Below are 21,181 nucleotides of genomic sequence, written 5' to 3' on the forward strand. Positions count from 1 at the left end.
TCTAAGTGAGGGAAATTGAATGAATCTGAGTAGAATAAAAACCAGTATAGGAACTATTCAGAGATGAATAATTATCATAGCAACAGTTCAGTTTTCTGATGAAAGAGGAAAAAAATATTTTTCAGTTAACTGGCTTTTGAAGAGTATCAGCACAAAATAGAGGCAGTTGTTTGAAGGGGAAGTAGAAAGGAATAGCCCAGTAAGTTCCATGGAAATTCACAGATTGATGAGTTGTGATACTTGTTTTTACTTAAATTTTTTTTCATATTTTCACTTGAAATCCAAGAAAGGCACCATAGATTTTTTAAAAGAGATGTCTCTGTGTCTTATTGTCTCTCAAGTTTCTTTCCATTTGTTTCTACATGCTAACTAGCAAACTGAAGAGAACTGTGACAGAGAAATAGCAGTTTTCGAATAGGGTGAAAGAAGGAATTCCTTTAATTTCTTTCCTTAGCTTCTACCTCTTCAAACTCTGTATTTCTCCCTTGAGCTCAATTTTATTTCTTATTCCTAACTCATATTGAACTCAAGATTCACATTTCCAATTTTTTGCTCATAGTGTGTAGAGGTACACAGATGTTTCATATTTAGTCAACTAAAAGTGGAATTCAGTAGTACCCTCCCCCCAATTTTTTCCCTAACTTAATGTCATTGTCATTCAATTATATAAGCTTGAAATCTTGGATTCATTCTCAGTTCCTCTCCTTTCCTCACCAACAAAAAATCAAATTCTGTTGATTCTGTTCTGTCCTTGCAATCTCTCTTATATACTCAGCCCTTACTCACATGTATGACCTAATCATTCCATCTTTCCTGAATCTTGCCTAAATGGTCTTCTTGCCTTTCTTCTCTCTTCATTTGAACCTGGACTAGACACTGTTCGTAATCATCTTCAAAACTGGGGACAGTGCTAGTTCCTAGAGCACTTGGAAATATGTAAGGTCATTGTTTATTGTCTTGACTGGAAAGCACTACAGGCATTTAGTAGGCAAGGACCAGAGATGCTAAATATCCTGCAGTGGATGGAATGATTCTGCACACAAAGAATTGGCCTGCCCAAAATGACAGGAGCTCCTGGTGGGAAACACTGCAAATCTGAAACGTAAAACCAGCCTATCATTCCTCTGCCAAAGAGCCCCAGCCTTTCTGTACTGCAGGTAGAAGTTTCCACACCACCTGGCTTTTGAGGCTGCAGTTTACCTTTTCAGCCTGAATCATCGCTGCATCCTTCCACAGTCAGGCTTCACTCACACGAGACTCCCTGTAATGTCATAAATTTCCCTACTTCATGGCTTTGCTTGGATGCCCTGGTTTCATTCTCCATTTCCCTTCTGTTCCTTTTCTGTTCCTAAACTCGTTTGTCCCTTGTTAAGTTTACTGAGAATATCCTATCCTCTAAAACCCATCTCAGAGACAAAGCTAAAAGCCACTTTCTTCACAAACTACTTTCAAATTCCCCAACCATGGAGATTAAGTTATTTTCTTTCTCTGCTTATGCTTCCCTAATACACATTCCTGCCTTCTTCTTATTGTTTATTAGCATCTCTCTCTTACCATAATTATCTGTTTAAGAGGGGCTGCATGCAAAAGAAGAACTTCAGACTTGGGAAGGAAGTTCCTTGGTTCCTCTCACCCACAATTTCCTCATCTGTAAAATGTGTATGACAAATTCCATTGATGCCACAGGGTTGCTAGGAAATTTAATTGAGGAAACATTTGTAAAAATACGTTTTAAGTTGCAGGATGGTATGATGATGAAGACACTCCTCCACAAGATTGTTGTGTACTTGAGGACAGGCAAGTTCCATGTCTTGACAGCTTTGCACCTTTCACGACACCTTATTCATAGTGGATAATGTATTAAATCCTGTGGAATTAAATGTAGCAAAGATTTGAGCAGTACAACTTCTTTCCTATGTAAAAATCTGGGTCAAAAAAAAGGCAGGGGAAGTAAAATGAAGCTAGTCCAATCATGCAAGCCTTGATTAATGTAGGATATCCTTTTCAGAATGATGTAGGGGTCTACTGAGTCTTCAGCATCATGCTTTGAAAAACATTTTGGTGTTTAGGCTCCAATATGGCCAGGTCATTCCACGCACATGATAATCATGTTCCTGCAATAGCCAGCAGGCCCAGACTGGATAACCAACCTTGCTTGTTCCATAGGTTTGTAATTACAGGCCTTATCAAATATGTCCTGGCTTGTAGATGTGAGACACATGACAGCATAGTCTCTTAAGCATGGGATAAATGCCTCAGGAACTTTCCCTGAGGAAACAAAAGAGAATTTAACATCTGCAAGTGCAAAAGTTGGAGTTCAGTGGACATTTATTGAGTGACAACCAGGCACCATGGAAAACATGAAACAACTGGAAGACCTTGCACTTTAGAAGATTGTAACATAGTAGAGAAGTATGCAGAATGCCAAAGCACCAAAGCACCATTTCCTTGCTGTGTGTAATTGTGAATATTTGACTTGTCTTTGAATAGAGGTTATTAGATATTAACTTGTGGTATGTGTCTTGCAGTAATTGTTCATGGAGCGATCAAACTCATTTCTAAAAATCAAAGAGATTGAGCAATTGGAATAAACATACTTAGTGTTATTTCTTAGCAGAGTATTCATAATGTACTATGAACTGTAACTGGTATATAGCACATTCCAATGGTCTAGATATTCTGAAAGGAAAACATTCTATTTGGGTGGAGAACTTTGGGAAAAGGGAAATGACTACTTGAGCAAACTGGTGTTTGCTTAAATTCTTCATTTTTTCTAAAAGGCCCATTGAACTTGTCCGGTTTCCCCACCCCCACCCGGACCAACATGTAGGTGTTTTAAATAAAAATAGACAATAAACAAAGTTCAGTAGGATGCCTTAAATATTTGAGAGCATTATTCGATGGCCATTTTCTCATTCTATTATATCTGAGTTCTAAACATAGCTGCCTAAATTGACTCCCTTCCTCTCCAAGCTTGGTTGATAATTGACTGCTGGACATTGAAAATACAATGTGTGAAAATACAATGTGTGAAACTTGTCATTTTAGTCATATTATCTTTGCATAGTTTGGGCCGTGCCTTCCTCTTCCAGAAACCTTTGTTTACTCAAAGAGAAGCAGGAAAATGCCGATTGCCTTATTTTAGTATAGGATTAAAATACATGTGGTAAGAACCTCATGGGGCCCAGCTGCTGCCTGGGTTTTCAATCCAAATAGAGAAGAAGAATGTTTGCTACCTCTTTGATAAATAAAGGCACTGTGCTCTTGCTACATGAAGGAAGCAGCTGCCAAGAGTTGATCTTTGGGGAATGGTGAGACATAAATGAGCCCTTGACTCTTTTAGTTATGAAATCATGGATTTGTCTTATTAAACATTGTGATAATGGACACAAATTAAGATTTCAGAAGCCATAGGACATTGCTAATTTCTTTTCTGAAGGTATGGATTATCAAGGGGAAAGAATGTTCTTTTATGCCTGGCACCAGTTAGTTCAGTTCAAAGTTGTCCCATTTGTTGGATTAGTTCAAGAAAGATATGAGAAGACCAAAATAACTGAAGCTCAGCTCCTTTAGTGGAGATTAAAATGTGGCTCCAGTAATTATCCTTTTTGTTTGTCTGATATCTAATTTGATCCTCATTTATAGTTTTTAACAGATCTGAAACATGAACAATGGAATTTCATAGGATTTCACTTCTTAGTAGACTTTCCTGTTGGGATGTGGATTTAAAAACTGATTTAGATATAGATTAGAAGTTATTTTCAAAGGCAGAGACAGTCAGTGGAAAACGTAAGATTATTTAAATCTTTATGTACCATTGTAATATGTTTGAGTCCTGGGAATATATTAACAATTTTGCAGATGTGAGCTTATGATGATTAGATGCTATTTCATTTCTTCACATCTCTAGTCTCTTTCATTTTTAATTGGAAAAGTCTGCAGCTCCACTGTTGCACAATGCCAGAGGTCTAATGACTTGGATTTACTCCTTCCACTGACTGAGGTTGCTGGGTGTAAGTGACTGAACACACTGCTTTTCTTAACTTTTAATTCATACAGTTTTCCAACTTGGCCTTCCTAGTGTAGAGATTCCTTAAAGAGCCTATCGAATGTTAAGGGGAGAAAAAGGAAGGTTATTCCCAGGGCTAGTGTATAGTACAGAGGTAATTAATAGCAGTGGAATTTTTCTTTTTCTGAACTTGAATAAGTGATGTCAGAGTTCAGAAGAGATTCTAAAAACAGCGATGTGCTTAACTGAACTAGACCTACCAATAAGCTGGATGATCACTGAAACTCTGCACTAGCGGATTAAACCTCTGAATTTCTTTTCCCTTTCCCCTTCTTTTTATATGACCCTTAACTGTTTGAACCCAGTTTCACATGAACATTGAGAGATCTTTTTCCCAAGGGTATGCATGAAGTGAATGGAAAGGGAAGTTTTGCTCAGCTTTTTTCCTGAGGTCCAGGATGGTAAATGCAGGACTGTAAGGAGTATGGATCTTTTTCAAAGGATAGAAACTAAATTAGCTTTCAAAGAGAAGCAAGATGGAAGAGCTTAATTCTCTCCTCTAGACTGGTTCTGCTTTTTCTGATTTTCAGGGAACAACTTACATTATAGTCATTGCCTCTTTTCTTCATAATAGTGCCCATCGATGAGGTGTACATAATCATCTAATTTAAAAAGCTCTTCTCAGAGACCTTGGTGCTTTTTAAATGTTAACTGACTGCACTGGTTTTCTATTCAGCACCAACCAACCTGCCTTGGTGGCTTTTGGATACACTTAGTAGCTTAATGACTTTCATGCTTTTTCTCTGTTACTTTGGTACCATACTGCTTCTGAGATCCCTGAGCTACATTGGTCTTTATGTGTGGTTATTTCACGGCATTGATTAAGATTATTTTCTCTCATTTTTTTTCGTATAAAGATTTGTTTATTGGTTTGTGCTTCAGGTTTCATTTGAAAACAAAAAACGGTAAGAGGAGGACTGAGGTAGAGAAGTGGGAGGGCCAAGTACATCCGTTAGCACTGACTATCTTTTCCTAGCCCTAGAGGATAATTATGCAGATTTAGATCAGTCATGCAGCTGTGCTGAAATTTCACTCATGGAGCACCCTTAATCTGAATTTTTCTGTGCACTTGCTAGAATTATACTATCTTATTTAATGACATCCTTGTCACTTTGCTTAGTGTTCAAAAATAACATTTCCCTTGCTTTTCTCTGGGCCTTATTTTAAAGGTTAATGTGATACTGACCAACCTGACAAGAGGCTGGTTATAGAAAGTTGGTACCTTTTAATAGCATTGTGAAATATGTGAAATAATTGATCTTTGAAAGATAGAGACTATAGTTAGAGGGGCTTCAAAATTCAACATCAGTTATTCATTATTTTCTTTCTAGGTGCATGCTATTATGATGCTAATCAGTCTATGTATGTGTTCGGAGGCTGTACCCAAAGCAGCTGCAATGCTGCCTTCAATGACCTCTGGAGACTTGACCTGAATAGCAAAGAGTGGATCCGACCTTTGGCTTCAGGTAAGAGATAAAGAAGACTCGTCTTTGCCTTCTTACCAGTTAACTCCCATCGCATGAGAACTACCTAATCCTTTTTGGTGGTGTTCTCAAGGACAGGTTCTTGGGGCCCCAGGTTCTCTGTCATATGCCGTGTAAGTGCTTAGAGTAGTATGCTTGTGTAAGGTCTTTGAAATTTTTTTTTTTTTAAATCATACTTTATCATTAGTATTGGTGCCCTGCCAAAATTGCTACACAACTGTGTGAAGTCATTTGCGTAGTTTTCTCAAGTACTTATACAGGTGTGATATGCTCCTTGGTATGAAGTTGAAGTAAGAGCAGAAACAGAGTCGTGAGAACTGCAGTTGACTGACAGAAGCTATTGTCCCAGGGCTAAGATCTCTGAACATCTTTTGTTGTTGCCAGCTCAGATATTTGGGGAGTGTATGGAACATGCCTCTGCTAGTTACTCAGGAGTGTGAGAAGATTCCACAGTAGGTGCATTCCTGCGCAGTCCCACTATGCCAAAATTATTGCAGAAAGAAACGATTTTCTCCTTTTTGACCTAATTGTTCTTAGGGCTGGGAATACAATTGTTTTTGCACTCATGAAGCAGGACAGTTTGAAAAGGCACAGTTATACGATTTGAGGGGCTGACGTGATGGCGAAATAGAGTCCACTGAGTATAAAGTATTCTGCTAGATTTGTTGGCCAGCTTTTCCCAAACATTCTTCATTTGGCTTTTCAAGGTTGGAATTCACTCTAGGACTAAGGAGACTCAAGTTTTCCTTTTTCAGATTTCCTACTTATTTAGGTCTCGATTTACTACTTTGATTACTAAATGGGAGGCACTATGTTGTATTAGAAAGGGCACTAGGCTGAAAGTAAGGAGACATGAGTTTTATTTCCTGTCATAATCACTAGTTCTCCATGAAACTATGAACAAGTTACTGAATCTCTCGCGGAGACATATGGTGTGAGACTAGATGATTCTTTTTTTAAATGGGTTATGAAGGCTAGTTAATCTTAGTTCTGTAACGACTGCTATGAATGTCTAGGCCAGGGACTTGAAACCTTTTTATGAGCAGAAGCTACATTTTGCTTCCCCAAAACTGTAAAAGCTGTTCCTTCTCCTTTGCAATAGGCAAATAGAGGAAGGAGAAGCTTACTGATAGTAGATACTTGCAGGTGAGACTGGGTTTTTTACAAATGAAGCTCTTTATTAAAATTATTGGAAAGACGAACAAGTGTTAATCTTGCCCTTTGCCTCATATTGCATGTAGTACTATATTGATTAATATTTGGAATCACAGATTCTAAAATGTAGTCTTTTCAACTTATGCATCTTATCGCTACTGTACTTGTCCAGGCCCCATTTCAGAGCAGCTTTGATTGTTTCAGTTACAAAATACTAATACTTTCTCCATTTTGTAACTAGATTTTATGCCTTTGATAATTTGGCCTGGGTTTTTCTCATCCTTATAGAAATGGATCTCTGGACTTTGGGACTTTCATAGCCTATTGCCAACTAGTTTGCTTATTTTTTCTTTATTTGTCTGTATAAGATGGACATTTTTTTTTTTAACCACTAAATTTAAAGACTATGTTTTGAAATTTCCAAGGTATAACTGACTTGGTAATTCAGATTTATAGAATCTGAATTTTTAAAAATACAGTGATGGACTATTTCCTTTTATAAAAGACATGTAAGCTTCTGAATGTTTAAAGTAATTTTCCAACAAAGTATCTCAGAGAATCTAGTTGCTGCATCACTCTCATCTACAATTAGAGTCTAGTTTTAGAGGGGGGAAAAAACTGAGCTTTTTGAAATGTCTACTTAAAACAAACAAACAAACAAACAAACAATAGTTCAATAAAGAGTCCTATGAAATTCCCATTTAGGCAGAAATCCCATGAGAAGATTGCCTGAGGAAGTCTTCTGTATGCTGTCATGAATCTCAACCAAAATTACTTCCTAACTGAAACTTCAGTGAGTCTTTCTGAATAAAGCACAGATGATAACCTGTCTTGATGTGCCTGAGTCACCCATTTTGGTGCATGGAGGTGGATAGGTTAGGGGGTGGCTGAGGGGAATGCTACCCACCACCCTTTGGTGCCAAGTGTGAAGTCTTTTTCTAGTGTTTGAGTATTTGCAGTTTATGAGTATTTAAAGCAATAGCTTTAACAGTGCTTGGTCTTCAAAAGTGTAGCCATTGGGAGAAGAGCATTAACGACCAGTGGAGCAGTTCGGGTGGGTGGCAGAGAGTCTGCACAGGGAATGCTACTGCATCCGGTGTCTTTTCTCATGGTTATTTGGTTATATTTGGAGACTGGAGCATTCTCATTTTGATTGGTGTCTCAGCTCAAACTGCCATAACAAAATACCGTAGACTGGTTGACTTAAACAACAGAAATTTATATCTCAATTCTGGAGGCTAGGAGTCTTGAGATTAGGGGCTGGTGAGAGCCCTCTCTCTGGCTTTCAGACAGCTACCTTCTTGCTCTGTCCTGCCATGGCAGAGAGAGAATTCTGATATTTCTTCCTCTTTTTATAAGAGCGCTAATCCCATCATAAGGGCCCTACCTTTATGACTTTATCTAAACATAATTATCTCTCAGAAGTCCCGTCTCCAACTGCTGTCACATTAGGGTTAGGGTTTCAGCATATGAATTTTGGGGGGGATATAATTCAGTCCATAGCAGTTGGAATTAATGTGATTTGCCAATGAAAACTTGTCTTTAGTTCCTTTTGAAATCATAAAAATGCTCATCTGGAGGGAGCATGCTGGTGATGAGTGTTGGAATGACAGCCCTTACAGCTGAGAGAGACCTATAGCAGCTAGTACTTCTCAGACATTTCCAGTGAAGCATCTCCTCCCTTTTACACTTGCTGTTGTGGTCTCTACCCTCATGGAGCTTATATTGTAACTGGGAAGAAACAAAAACAAGTAAGCAAATTATTAGAAATTATGAAGGAAACAAACAAGGAATGAGATACAAATAAGAGAGGGGAGAGCTCCTTTCAACAGGAGGCAACATTTTTTTACTGAGACCCGAAGGATGAAGAATGGAGGGAAGTGAGAACAGCATGTGCAGAGACCCTGGGGCAGTAAAAAATAGGAAGCATTGAATGACCCCAAATCAGACCTTTGTGATCGTAACATAATGAACAAGAAGTAGAATGGCACAGATGGAGTTGAGATGTAGACTAAGTTCTGTGAGATTTTGAAACTTTAAGCAGAGGAGTATTATGACCCAATTTACATTTTAAGGAGCACTTGTGATGCTATTTAGGAAGTAGATTGAAGAAGGCAAGAAACTAACGCAGAGAGAACAGATAGGAGACTATCAAAATAGTACAGGTGAGAGACTGTGATGGCTCGGACTGGAGACCTAGTAGTGGCGATAAAGAGAAGTGGATGAATTTGAGCTGAATTCTTATGTAAAAATTGATGGGACTTCTTGATGAATGATTGGATATGGGAGGGTGAGAGGGTCAAACAAGGCTGACTTACATTTCAGATTTGTGCAGCTAGGTAGATAGTGGGCCATTCGCTGAACTGGCAAATAAATATTTGAAAGTTTAGTTTTTGATCTCTTGAAACATTTAAGTGATGGTATCAAGTAATTAGTTGTTATGAAAGATTGGCATTTTAAAACAGAGGGCTTGATTTCCCTTAAGTGCAGCATAGTCCTTTATTCATTTAACTCTTCTCTCATCCTTCACTTGTTAATGTTGCAGATATTTATAGATTGCCTATTCTGTGTGGTATGGCTTTAGATGCTGGGGATACATGACTTAACAGACAAAAATCCCACTTCTAATGGAGTTTAAATTCAGATGAAGGGAGACATATTTAAAATGACAAATACATAACATAGCGTGTTAGAAGATGAGTAATGCCATTGAAGCAAAACTATAGCATGGTAAGGGGGAATCAAGATGAGGGGATTATAACTCGGGTAACCAGGGTAGACCTCATGGAGAAGGTGACATTAGAACATAGACTTGATTTGTACAAGAAGTGAACCATGTGAACATCTAAGGAAAGAACGTTTCAAACAGAATAACCCGTGTAAAGGTGAGAATGTGCTTGGGACCATCAGGGGATAATGAGGAATCTAGTGTGACTGGAACAGAGTAAACAAAGGAGACTATACTAGGAGAAAAGGTTGGACAAATAATGGAGGAGAGGGTGTCATACATGTAAGTCTTGCTGGCCATTGTAAAGACTGTCATAGTCTTTAAGCAGAATGGCTGGTTGTTTAAGTTTCTGAGAGGACAATTATGGAAATGAGGAGACTAGTTAAAATGTGGTAGCAATAATCTAGGTGAGAAATGATGGTGACTTGGACTAGGGTGTTATCAGAAAGATAAAAACTGCATGGATTGGATAGAGCCAATGGGATTTGCCCAAAGTTTGGATGTGGAGTGAGAAAGAGAGGAATCAGGGTAGCTTTAAGGATTTTTAGCCTGGGCATATGAATGAATGAAGTTGCCATTAACTGAGATGGGTAAGACTATGTGTGGTCAAGGTTGGCAAAGTATAGGAGAGATGAGAAATGCAGTTTGATACATGTTAAGTTTGAAATATTCATTAGGACATCTAGGTGGAGATCTATGTGTGTGGAGTTCAGGAGAGACATGCAGGCTGGAGATATTTTCTAGATAGAGTCATTAGCTCTAGATGGATTTAAAGCTGTGAGACTGGCTAAGGTTACCAAAGGAATGAGTGAAGAAGAGGAGGCTTAGTCGGGAGATTCAGGCATTTGGAGATGAGGGTGGGGAAGGAGAAATAGCAAAAGATTAGAAAAGGAGCACTGGGGAGGTGGGAAAAAGCCTGAAGAATGTGGCATCTTAGAAGCCACCACACTTGAAAGTGTTTACTGGAGAAGAAGAAATAATCAACCATGCCATATGCAGCTAAGAGGTCTGGTCATATGAGAACTGAGCATTGACCTTGAATGTAATAAAGAGAGTATTTTTGATGAGTGGTAAGGATGAAAGCCTATTCGGAATGGTTTTAGGAAACTGGGAAGAGAGGAGTTGAAAACAGTGGTATAATTTTTTCAAGAGTTTTGCTATAAAGGAGAGCTGAAAAATGAGATGTTAAGTGGAGATGAATGTAGGATTGAGAAGTTGCTTTGCTTTTTTTTTTTTTTTAAGATGGCAGATTTTTAGACATATTTATATGCTGATGGGAGTGATCTTCTCCAGGGAGGAGCTGATTTGGATTGAGAGGAAGAATCGTTAGAGCAGTATTCTCAAGTAGTGAGAAAGGCAGAATCTACTATACAAGTGGAGGGGTTGATTGGGGGTAGGAACATTGACCCTTTATCCAAAGGAGCAAGAAGAAATATCTGAGTACAGATGCTGGTGAATAGCTAGATGTGGGAACTGGTGGAAGTTCTCTACTGATTGTTTTATCACTCAGAAAAAAATAATTGAGGGTGGAATAGAACAGAAGCCATTGGAAATCCTGGCCAGTGATTATGAATGTACAGTTGTGTACATTGTAGCCTTTGCTAGCTGGATCTAGGAAGTTGAATGCTTCTCCTTCTGATATTATACTAAGGTGTAACCACTTAATTCTTAATCAGGTTCATTTGTCTCAGCCTGTGCTCAATTCCCAAAGCAAATGAGTGCTTCTTGGGACAGGTACTTCAAAAGACAAACGTTTAAACCAGTTTCTAAAATGCCCTTTATTCAGAGAGAGACCAATTTTGGCATCTGGTTAATATATAATGTTATATTAAGTCACAACCTTTTTGGTTACTTTAAATCAAGTTAAACTTTTTCAAGTAGAAGTTTTTATACTTAAATGTGGAGTGGTCTGCTTTTCAAAAATTCTTAAATATTAGCTTACACCCAGTTAGAAAAGGGGAACAAATAGCAGTTTTAAAACTTGCCACAGTTAGGAGAGTCTGTAAGTATTGGAAGAGTCTATAAATGTTAAGGAAAGAGTTAAAGCTCAGCCTGTCATCTCTGTTAACTAGTCCTGGAGCACTTGATTTTCCCACCACATTCTCCCCATAGAATTTTTTTTCCCAAGGATTTTTTTTTCCTTTCCAGTGTCTTCTCTTTCATTCATAGTTCCAAGCGATGGCTTGTGTTTCGGGCTTTGTTTTAGAAAAAAACACAGTCAAGGACAGTAATATACAAACTAGTTGCCTGTCTCAGTCTGGGCCTTGTCACTCCTGAGCTACTTGCCTCTGAACCCAATCACTTCTGTATTGTCTGGGCCTCAATTTCCTTCTCTGTAAAAAGAGGAAGAGAGAAGACTACTGTTCTAAAAACCACATAGTAGATCACTTTTATTCAGATCACCTGGGGAATTCACTTAAAATACAGATTCCTTGGCCTCGTAACAGACTCATTCAACTAATCTCAAGGGATTGGGGATGGAGTAGTGGATCTGCATTAAAAAAAGAAAAAGAAAAAATGTCCCAATTAGTTCTAAATCTAGCTAAATTTGGAAATCCTAGATCCCTACAAAATCTTCTTGCTTTCTTATTATGCAATCTATGACTTCACTCTTATCACAGTCTGTTAGGTGGATGTGTAATGTGTCAAATCGTTAAAGAAGAAGGGTGGCTTGCTCTGTGAAATCTTAGCTGCTTCACTGTAGAAATAGTTGCTACGTCTTACCCTAGTTGGTCAAGAGTGGCCTACTGTCGGAAGAAATGCTATGGAGAGGGTTTTGGAAGTGGGCTGTTGGTTGCCCCAGAGTCTACATACATGCTATCTAATCTTCAGACCAACCCAGTTAGGTTGGCACTGCTTTATACCCATTTTACAGATGAGGAAACTAAAGGTCAGTAAATCACCTGGTAATTTACCTAAGATCACAGAGCCAGTAAGTGATGGAGCAAGATTCTGTCTCTAAAGTGTGTATTTTTTCTACTGTGCTATATATACTGTGAGTAGTTTTGTTTTTTCTTTATTTCATATTATCAATTTTTAAAACTTTTTAAATAGACTTTTTAATTTTAGAATAGAACAGAGTTCCCATACACCCCACATCCACATTTTCCTATTGTTAATTTAACATCTAGTCATAATAGTACATTTGTGACAGTTAACCAACATTGATACATTATTACTATTAACTAAAGTCCATACTTCATTCAGATTTCCTTTTTTTCTTTTTTTTTTTTTAATTTTAATCTAATGTCTCTTTTCTGTTCCAAGATCCCATCCAGAATATATTACATTTAAGCTTCACATCTTCTTAGTTTCCTCTCAACTGTGATAGTTACTCAGAGTTCCTTATTTGATGATCTGGACAGTTTTAAGGCATTCTGTCAGGTATTTTGTGGACTATCATTGAATTTGGGTTTTTCTGATGTTTTTCTTATGGTCAGACTGGAGTTATGGGTTTCGGGGAGGAAGACCACAGAGGTAAAGTGCCCTTCTTATTACATTCTGTCAAGGGTACATACTATCAGTATGATTTATCACTTTATGTTAACTTTGATCATGTGGTTGAGATAGTGTTTATTCGATTTCTCCAAATTATTCTTTTCCTTTCTTTAAAAATTCTAGAGTATTTTTTTCTTTTCCTGTGATTCACTTTATTTGTAGTTGCCCTTGGTCCTTGACATTCCATTGAATTTTGGGGGAATAACTGAGCTATCTGGCTACTAATGACTTCATCAGAGTCAGGAAAGGATAATGAGCAGAGCGTATGTTATTTGAAGCAACCTTTCATAGCTTAGCAAACTTTAAAAGATAATAATAACTTGCCTTTTTAAATTTTTCAGTGAGGAACAGGATGCTGAAGATAACATTTCTCTTTTATTGTGACCTAATAAGATCTTTCTAGTTATCCAGAGTCAGAAGCTGTGTTGGAAATAATTGTGCTTCTTTAAGACTGTTCCCTAAAAGAATAATCACATCTTCTAAAATCACTGAATAATCATGCAGAAAAGCTAGTTTACTTATGGAGTTAGGGGCAGGAAAAAGAAACAGTATTGGTCATATCAAATGTCTGTAGGAAGGCCAAGATATCTTTAGCAGCTGGAAAATGCTAGAACTTTCCAGAAATAACTATCCAAAACATCATTGTTTCTCATACTATGTAAATAATACCTTAAAAATGATACTCATAGGGCTCTTGGATCCATTGTTGACCCTTTCTGTTCTGTGTGTCTATCGAAAAAGCTTAGTCAGTCTTAGGTTCTCTGCTGCCCTTCCTCGAGCCTGTGGTAATGTTGCCAGAAAATGTCAAAACAAATCAGGGAGTCTGGAACCAATACCTGGCAGCAGGTATAACCAAAACAGCTGATAGGTGTCTGTTTGGGAAAAGGTCACCGAGTTCTTCCCTTGGCTTAGGTCCCTGGTGTCAGTGCTGACACTGAAATAGCTGGATGTGGAATTTTTTAGCATTATGTATTTATATACTTATAATCATTGGATTCTATTTTGCATGTAAGCACTTTATATATTAAAAAAACTTAAAATTATATGTAAGTATGTTCTGAGAATGCCAGGTGGAGATGCGAGAGTAGATGCTTATCAACTGGTCAATATTGGACCATGTGACAAGAGGACGTGCTTCCCTTTCAGATACAGTTGTAAACTCCTATTCTTTCTTAAAAACAGATTATTGATCTCACCGTTTTAATATTTTCTTTGTAGATGAGAAAGCTCAACTAATTGTACTTATGGATCTTTTCTTGATTACCAAATGTATTGGTTACCAGAATGTTAAAATCTGTCCTTAGCTTTCTCTTTTCCATGTTGAAAACCCTGCATCCTTTAACTTTTATTCTCTTGGTCCAACTTTTCTATCTTTTCTTAAAACCCTCTAAACCTTTTCATATTGTAGATAGAAATCTAGAGTGTCACTGAGAATAAGCAGTGACTTTCCTTAGAATTATGAGCTTTCATATCTACACATTGTGACCCTTTGTGCCTACCATCTCGACAAAGCAATGTTTGGTTGCTCTTGGGTTCCCTGTGCAGTAAAACTCTCAGACTGTTTAGTGTTTCTGTTTATTCTCAGGTATCTACACAAACCCCCAACAGTACTTTGTGTTTGATGACCACCATGAACTTCGTTTTGTCTCATGCTCTGTCCCTGTGTATCTCCAATGCTTTCTAGATATATTAACTTTATTTTATGTTCTGGATGAAATTGTAGACGTCTAATCCTATATGGGGAAATAGAAAAGATACTATCCTTGAGTCATATCTAACTTCTCCTTCTCTATGAATGACGCTGTTGGTTTCAAAGACACTCAGCAGTGCCATGTACCCACTCGTGCCCAGTGCACATTGATTGGCTGTTTATTCTCTATATACTCAAGATAAGGGTAGTTTCTCAAGTTTTCCAGCTCTTGTGACTTTGAGGGAATTTTGTAAAGAATCTACAGGGTGCTCTTCCTAGGTGGCTCAGAGTTGTGTGGTCATTTATTAACTTAAAAATATCAACTTGAATTCTGGGAGACTACTTGATCTATTTCAAAGCTCAAAAGATACCTCTTATCTCTCCTTTAGGAGATGAACTCTTGAACTATGCTTTTAATCGATTCTACTTTTCAAACAAGTAATGCCCTTGATAATCTCTTTTCCATTGATCTCTCTGAACGCGATTATAGGCTATGAATTTTATATTTGATTTGTTGGCTTTTATACTGTGTTCTTTTTTGCCTTCTCTCTCACTTTAGTAAGCTTTCTGAAATCCTATGGGCCAATCTTAAATGTCTTTGCTATTTGATTTATGTACTTGAGCTATAGGGTGGTTGCATTTTATGTGAGTAATGTGTTCTTGAAGATCTCACAAAATGAATTTTAGTTCTGACAGTGGGTTGCTGATATTTCTGTTTCCTGGTGAGAATAGTAGGCGATGCCATGTGACAGCAGTATAAACAGGTTTACAGTTCACTCTACAGCGTTGACACTAGCCATTCTTTTTTTCTTACCAACACTTTATTAAGATGTAGTTTACATATAGTAAAATGAACACATCTCTGGTGCATAACTCAAAGACTTTTTTATATATGTATACAGCCATGTGATCATCACCTAGATCAAGATACAAAATACTTCTGTCACCTCAGGAAGTTCCCTCACGCCCCTTTCCTGTTAATACTGCTCCCCACAAAGGTAGCCACTATTCTGACTTCTAACAGATATTTTTGAGGTTCATCTTGGTTTTTTTTGAGATTGGTTGCATCTATCAGTAGTTTATTCCTTTTCGTTGCTGTGAGTGTTCCATAATGCGAATATTCCATTTTTTTAACCCGTTTTCTTACTGATGGATACTTGAGTTATTTCCACTTTGAATATAAGTGTAATCAACATTCTTATGTAAGTTTGTTTGTGGACATATACACTCATTTCTTACTTAAGACCAATTTGTCAACTTTAAGAAATATTTTAGACATGGTAAGTATCCCAGAGACTTCTCTATTCACTTGGTCCCGCTCTAAGTAGGAAGATCTGACAATATTATAGAAGTTTGGGGAAGAAAGACCACTTTCTAATAATTAAATGTACTACTCATTATGAGGACCTCGTGACCTAAAGAGAAGCGAGGAATGTGTTGTGGGAGGGAGGGAGGCTACTTGGCAATATCATTAAGAGCATAGCTTTTATACCAGGCAGACATAGATTTGCATCCAGATCTCTGTTGCTTAGTACCTGGGTGACTTTAGGCTATTTAACATCTCATTTACATCACCTTTAGGTTGAAATGGTAATACCTACTATTCATAGGTTTTGTTCAGATTGCATACACTACTACTCAGAGAGTGAATGTGGAAACTGATTAAGTTGACACTTTTATATATACTAAAGTACTAGCTAAGGACTGGAGAGTAGTCATAAGGTATCTTTGCATTCTCAAAGCTTAAAAAGTGACTGCATTCATTCCTTGGTTTATTTATTTTCATGTCTTTATTGAGTGTTTATGCCCGGTGCTGTTCTACATACTACAGATATAGGTGTGAACAAGAAGCAGGGTCTACTGGGAGAAGAAAGAGATAAATAAATCAATACGGAGAAAACAGCAAAGAAGAAAATAACTGGTGATGCACGAGAGTCAGTGGGGGTGTTTAAAATAAGTTATAAAATGTGTCTAGAGCCAGGACACATATGAGTGGATAGGTTTTTAAAGGAAATCTGATTTATGAGAGAAAAAGTAGCAAACTAACAATTAGATAACAATTAGGATTCTGTTCACAATTTGTTACAATTTATTTTTAAGGCCAGTTGTTTTTATTAAGATGTGGTTTTGATGAAAATAACTATGAAGTATTTGAGTCTCCATCTACATTTTTTGGGTTTTGTAGAAGAAAGGCACCCAGGGCTCAGGCACCAGTCGCATATGCTAATCTCTGTAAAGAAGGCATGGGCTGTTATTTAAGTGACAACTTTAAGTTCTTTGTCGTATTAGTTTCTTCCTGACCCAAGGACCAGGTCTTGGTTAATCTTTATAAGTGGGCGATTTCTCCTTGTCTCCTCTAGCCCTGTTCAATCCTGAAACACCCGGGATCTGTGGTGATCTTGGGAGATGTGAATGAGAGCAGAGCCAGTGGGTTCCCCTAGGAAAGGAAGGGATCCTTCCTATTTATTTATAAAGTTCAAATCCTGGAATTTTTCCAGAATACATGCTTTTCTAAGGTGGGTGCACATTCTCTCCTGCTGGATAGAAGAGTGGGAAAATTGGCATAGCACAAATCTGAGTAAACTTTGGTACACCAGGGGAGATAATAAATAAGGTTATACCATATTTCAGTTTGGTGCTCTCCCGCCTGATAGGATTTTCCTGTTTTGACACCAGGCCAGAAACTTTATGACTAGAAACATTGTTTTCACTTCTAAACAGAGCCACTTAAAAGAGTACCCCCCACACACATTAGAACTGCAATTAACAATTTATCAGATTAAACTGAGACTCAGCACCTCCTCTCCTTCCTAGAAATTGAATCAAAAGACTATTTGAAATGGTAACAAAGAACTATTACTGGCTTTCACTTTGTTCATTTTTAGCTGATAAATGCTGCCCTATTCATCTAAGTAGTCTTTCTCGTGGGTTTGTTTAGAAGTGAAAACAACGCCAGTGGAGAATTTCTTTTTTTTCTGCCTTCAGCATATATATAGTTAAGTTATATAGGATCTAGGTTTCTCATGCCCATTACAGAAGTTCCTCTTATTTTGGATGCTCTGTAAATGACCCAAGGAGTGTCATTTTTAAAGATATGGCTATAATTTTAATAATAAAAATGTATACCTGAAACCTGACATACAGACAAGCTTTGTCTAATATCAGTGAATTGTTTTTATATCAGTCAGTAACTTTCTATGTTGCAACTGAGGAATAAAATAGGAAAAGCAAAAGCAGCACCTAAAGCAGTGTTTAGCCTTTCCCCTGATAAAGGCCCACTGATGTCACCACAATAGGTTATGATTTAACTGGAGCCAGTTCTCAGCTCATGAGGGATCTGTAACCATTTGGCTTCCATGGGTTGGTTCAGTTCAGTAAACTTTTTCATAAAAATAGTTCCTATCTTCTAGGATAGTATAATCTTATTGGGAGACTCTAAATTCATAATTTTAACATAGTGTGCTAAATGCCCAGATTGAGGTAGATATAGATGTCCCCTCCTGGTTCACCCCTCCCTACCCTAGGAGGGCCTTTAGCCCAGCGTGGGAAGAGATGGTGCTGCATGGCAGAGGTCCTGAAAAAAGTGATGCCTGTGCAGAAGAATTTAGTTCTTTTGACATCTAGTCCCATGACCTTGGTGACTAACTTAAATCCTTGTTTTAGACTGAGTTGAAGAGCACAGTTGGCTAGAACCAAGTCTTAGAGAGCAAGAGATTAGGGGTTTTGTAGTGACCTTGCCAAAGGATAACTTTATATTTGCCTCCTACTTTCCTTCTATAAAATAAGCATTATATATTTTATCTCCCATGGCATCTATCTAAATGCAAAGACTTATTGTAATTATTATTGACCACATTGATATTAAAATAGAAATGGTTTCATCATCAGGAGAAAAATTGATATCTGTTCCAGGTAGAACCCCTGTGGTCCTGGCTGCATCCTTTGGAGATCATTATGAATAGTTATTTGTCTTTAAGGTGTTTCTAGCCCAAGACAGGTTTTTGTTTGTTTGTTTGTTTGTTTGTTTGGTATTCGTGGACTGCAAAGTGTTGTTCTTAATTTTCCTTTTGTCTCCTTATTCCTCAAACCATAAAACCATGAAACGTGCTTTTCTTGTTCCCATTACAAAGTAGTACCTATAAAATCAAAACAATTTAGAGCTGTAAGCAGTTAAATTATGACTCTAGCAATTTATAGGATAACTCAAGGGTCTCTTGCCGAAGTTATAAGTGGCAGTCTGTCCTCTTGTGCCCTCTAGGTTTCCTGATTCAGATGTTTAGGTGGTGTTCTGGGAAATCTCTCTCCAAATTACTCTTCTCCTGACCTCTGAACTCTTACTATCAAGGTCAGTCAGTTCACACACTACCATAATGACAGCTGTATCTAGCCAAAGGCTTGATCAGCTTCCCAAGACCCAGATTGGGTCTTATCAGCAAAATTAATCTCCCCCTCCCCACCCCCATACACACATCAACTCAAGGCTCCTCACCACCACAGAAATCAACCACACAAAAGAAACAGATAGGGTTGTTGGTTAATCAGGTCTGTCTGGTCTTATTTCGCCCTCAAGGCCAGTTTCGTGTGAGGAAGGACTAGTGTTCTACATATAGAGTGAATGCCTTTTCTGGACCCTGAGAAAGTGACTGTGTCTGGAGAGTTGTTAATATGAAATGGAAAATATGATTGGAAACATCAGTACCATTATTCATTCTTTAATGTCCCCTTTGGCGTCATTACTGTAAAATAATTTTAAAGCATTCGGGGAAAAGTCCTCCCCCCCCCAACTTTATTGAAGTATAATAGACACTTAATTGTTCATATTTACATTGTAGAATTCGGTGAGGTTTTTTTTTTTTTTTTCAGTTATAGTTGGCATACAATAATATATTAGTTTTAGTTGTACATCGAAGTGATTAGAGATCTGTGTAACTCACGAAGCAGTCACCCCACTAAATCTAGTACCCCTCTTCTCCCTTCCATGTTTTTTATGACATTGTTGATGTTTTCCTTATGCTACACTTTACATCTCCATGACTATTTTGTATCTATCCGTTTGTACTTCTTAATCCCTTTGCCCTTTTTTGCCATCGCAGGGAAAAGTTTTTGACTGCCAGTTAAGCAATTTAGACCATTCCCTCTTTAAAAAGCAAATCACACACCAGAACATTCTGGGATTCTGTGAGCAAAGTGGAGATGTTTTTGTCCAGAGTTTTTCTTCTGGATTCATTGGCATGCTAGTGAGTCCTTACAGTTAAATTTTTCATGCTCCTAATTTTCTTGTTTTCAAACTTTACTCTTATAAGTTTCTAATTTCTAGTTTTAGATCTTTCTATTTTCAGAGTCATGGAGAATATTAGCAAGTCACTTATGTTGCTGTAAATAAGTCTTTATTAAAAGTGATATGTCTGAAAGCCTGTAGATGGAACAATTTTTAAATTTTACTTTGCAGAGTGTAAGTTCAGTGAGATGTAGATGAGGACAACCAGGGAGATGTTTGTATGTTGAAAATGTTAAAGTAGTTTCTTTCAGCATCCCTTTAATCAAAGCATTTGTCAAGGAAAACCAACTTTAGACCCTTGTCCTTTCTCTACTATCAAAATGAAGGTTTCCATACAATCATATACAGCATGCACGCACAGAAAAAGTCTGGGTAGATTCAGTGTTAAGAAAATCATCTAAACTTGGATATAAAGCAAAAGGGTGACTGCATACCCTCCTGATATCTGTCGTGTTAGAGTATTGTCTAGCAGGTTTATTTAACTCAAGGGTTAGTTAACTCTCTACAACATGATTCTTAACGTCTAGTACCCAAATCACCTGGGAGCTCGTTAGAAATGCAGTTTCTCAGACCCCACCCCATCCTTCTAAATAGGAAGCTCAGAAGTAGGGGCCAGCAGTTTGTATTGTAAGAAGACCACCAGCTACTCCTGACGCAGCTAAAGTTTAAGAACTATAGCTATGGGGAATGGTACCTATAACACCTTAATAATAAATGATAATATTGATAAATAATGATCTTAGTATGGAGATGCAAAGATAATTTTTAGTCATGCGTAAAATACAGGCATCCCCAATAAAGCAGGTGCTTGTTTTATCTTGTATCAAACAATTGAGCTGCTCTTCCAGTCCTAGGTTCCATGTGAGTAGAAACTGCAGTTGTGGGAAGGTGGCATCGAAACCAAACCAGAATTTGTAATCGCTTCGCTGTTTTACCATCGTTGCAGAAGTAAACAAGAATGCCTCGTAATTCTACCACTGCCTTTCACATGTGAAATTTTCTTCTGATTCATAAGAGCCTTGGGAAACATCTGAACCAATTAGCAATTTTAGAGAATGTTAGTTCTGTGTATAGGGTGCCTATCTGATATCGAGTTTCCCACAGCTGCCTTTTTTGGCTTGTGCCTTGTTTTGAAATTTGCTCCATTGATCCTATCTGCTGTGTGATTAGGATTTGGTGTGTTTGGGGAGTGAAGCCTATGAGAGCCATTGACTCTAGGGGAACAGGCTCGAGTAACATGTCTGTCCAAGTTTGATGTGGGCACATTTTGTCCTTGGTG

General features: G+C 37.7%; 1 protein-coding gene across 2 annotated transcripts in view; it reads left to right on the forward strand.

The window, feature by feature from the left end:
* FBXO42 (F-box protein 42) overlaps positions 1-21,181 on the forward strand; it is an 82,549-nt gene that overhangs the window by 48,074 nt on the left and 13,294 nt on the right. For both annotated transcript variants that reach the window (XM_011363488.2, XM_011363489.2), the window contains exon 4: positions 5,401-5,535. In XM_011363488.2, the coding sequence (XP_011361790.1) occupies positions 5,401-5,535 (135 nt within the window). The remainder of the gene's footprint in view (positions 1-5,400; positions 5,536-21,181) is intronic.

Source organism: Pteropus vampyrus, unplaced genomic scaffold, assembly GCF_000151845.1.
Source record: "Pteropus vampyrus isolate Shadow unplaced genomic scaffold, Pvam_2.0 Scaffold86, whole genome shotgun sequence".
Lineage (NCBI taxonomy): Eukaryota > Metazoa > Chordata > Mammalia > Chiroptera > Pteropodidae > Pteropus > Pteropus vampyrus.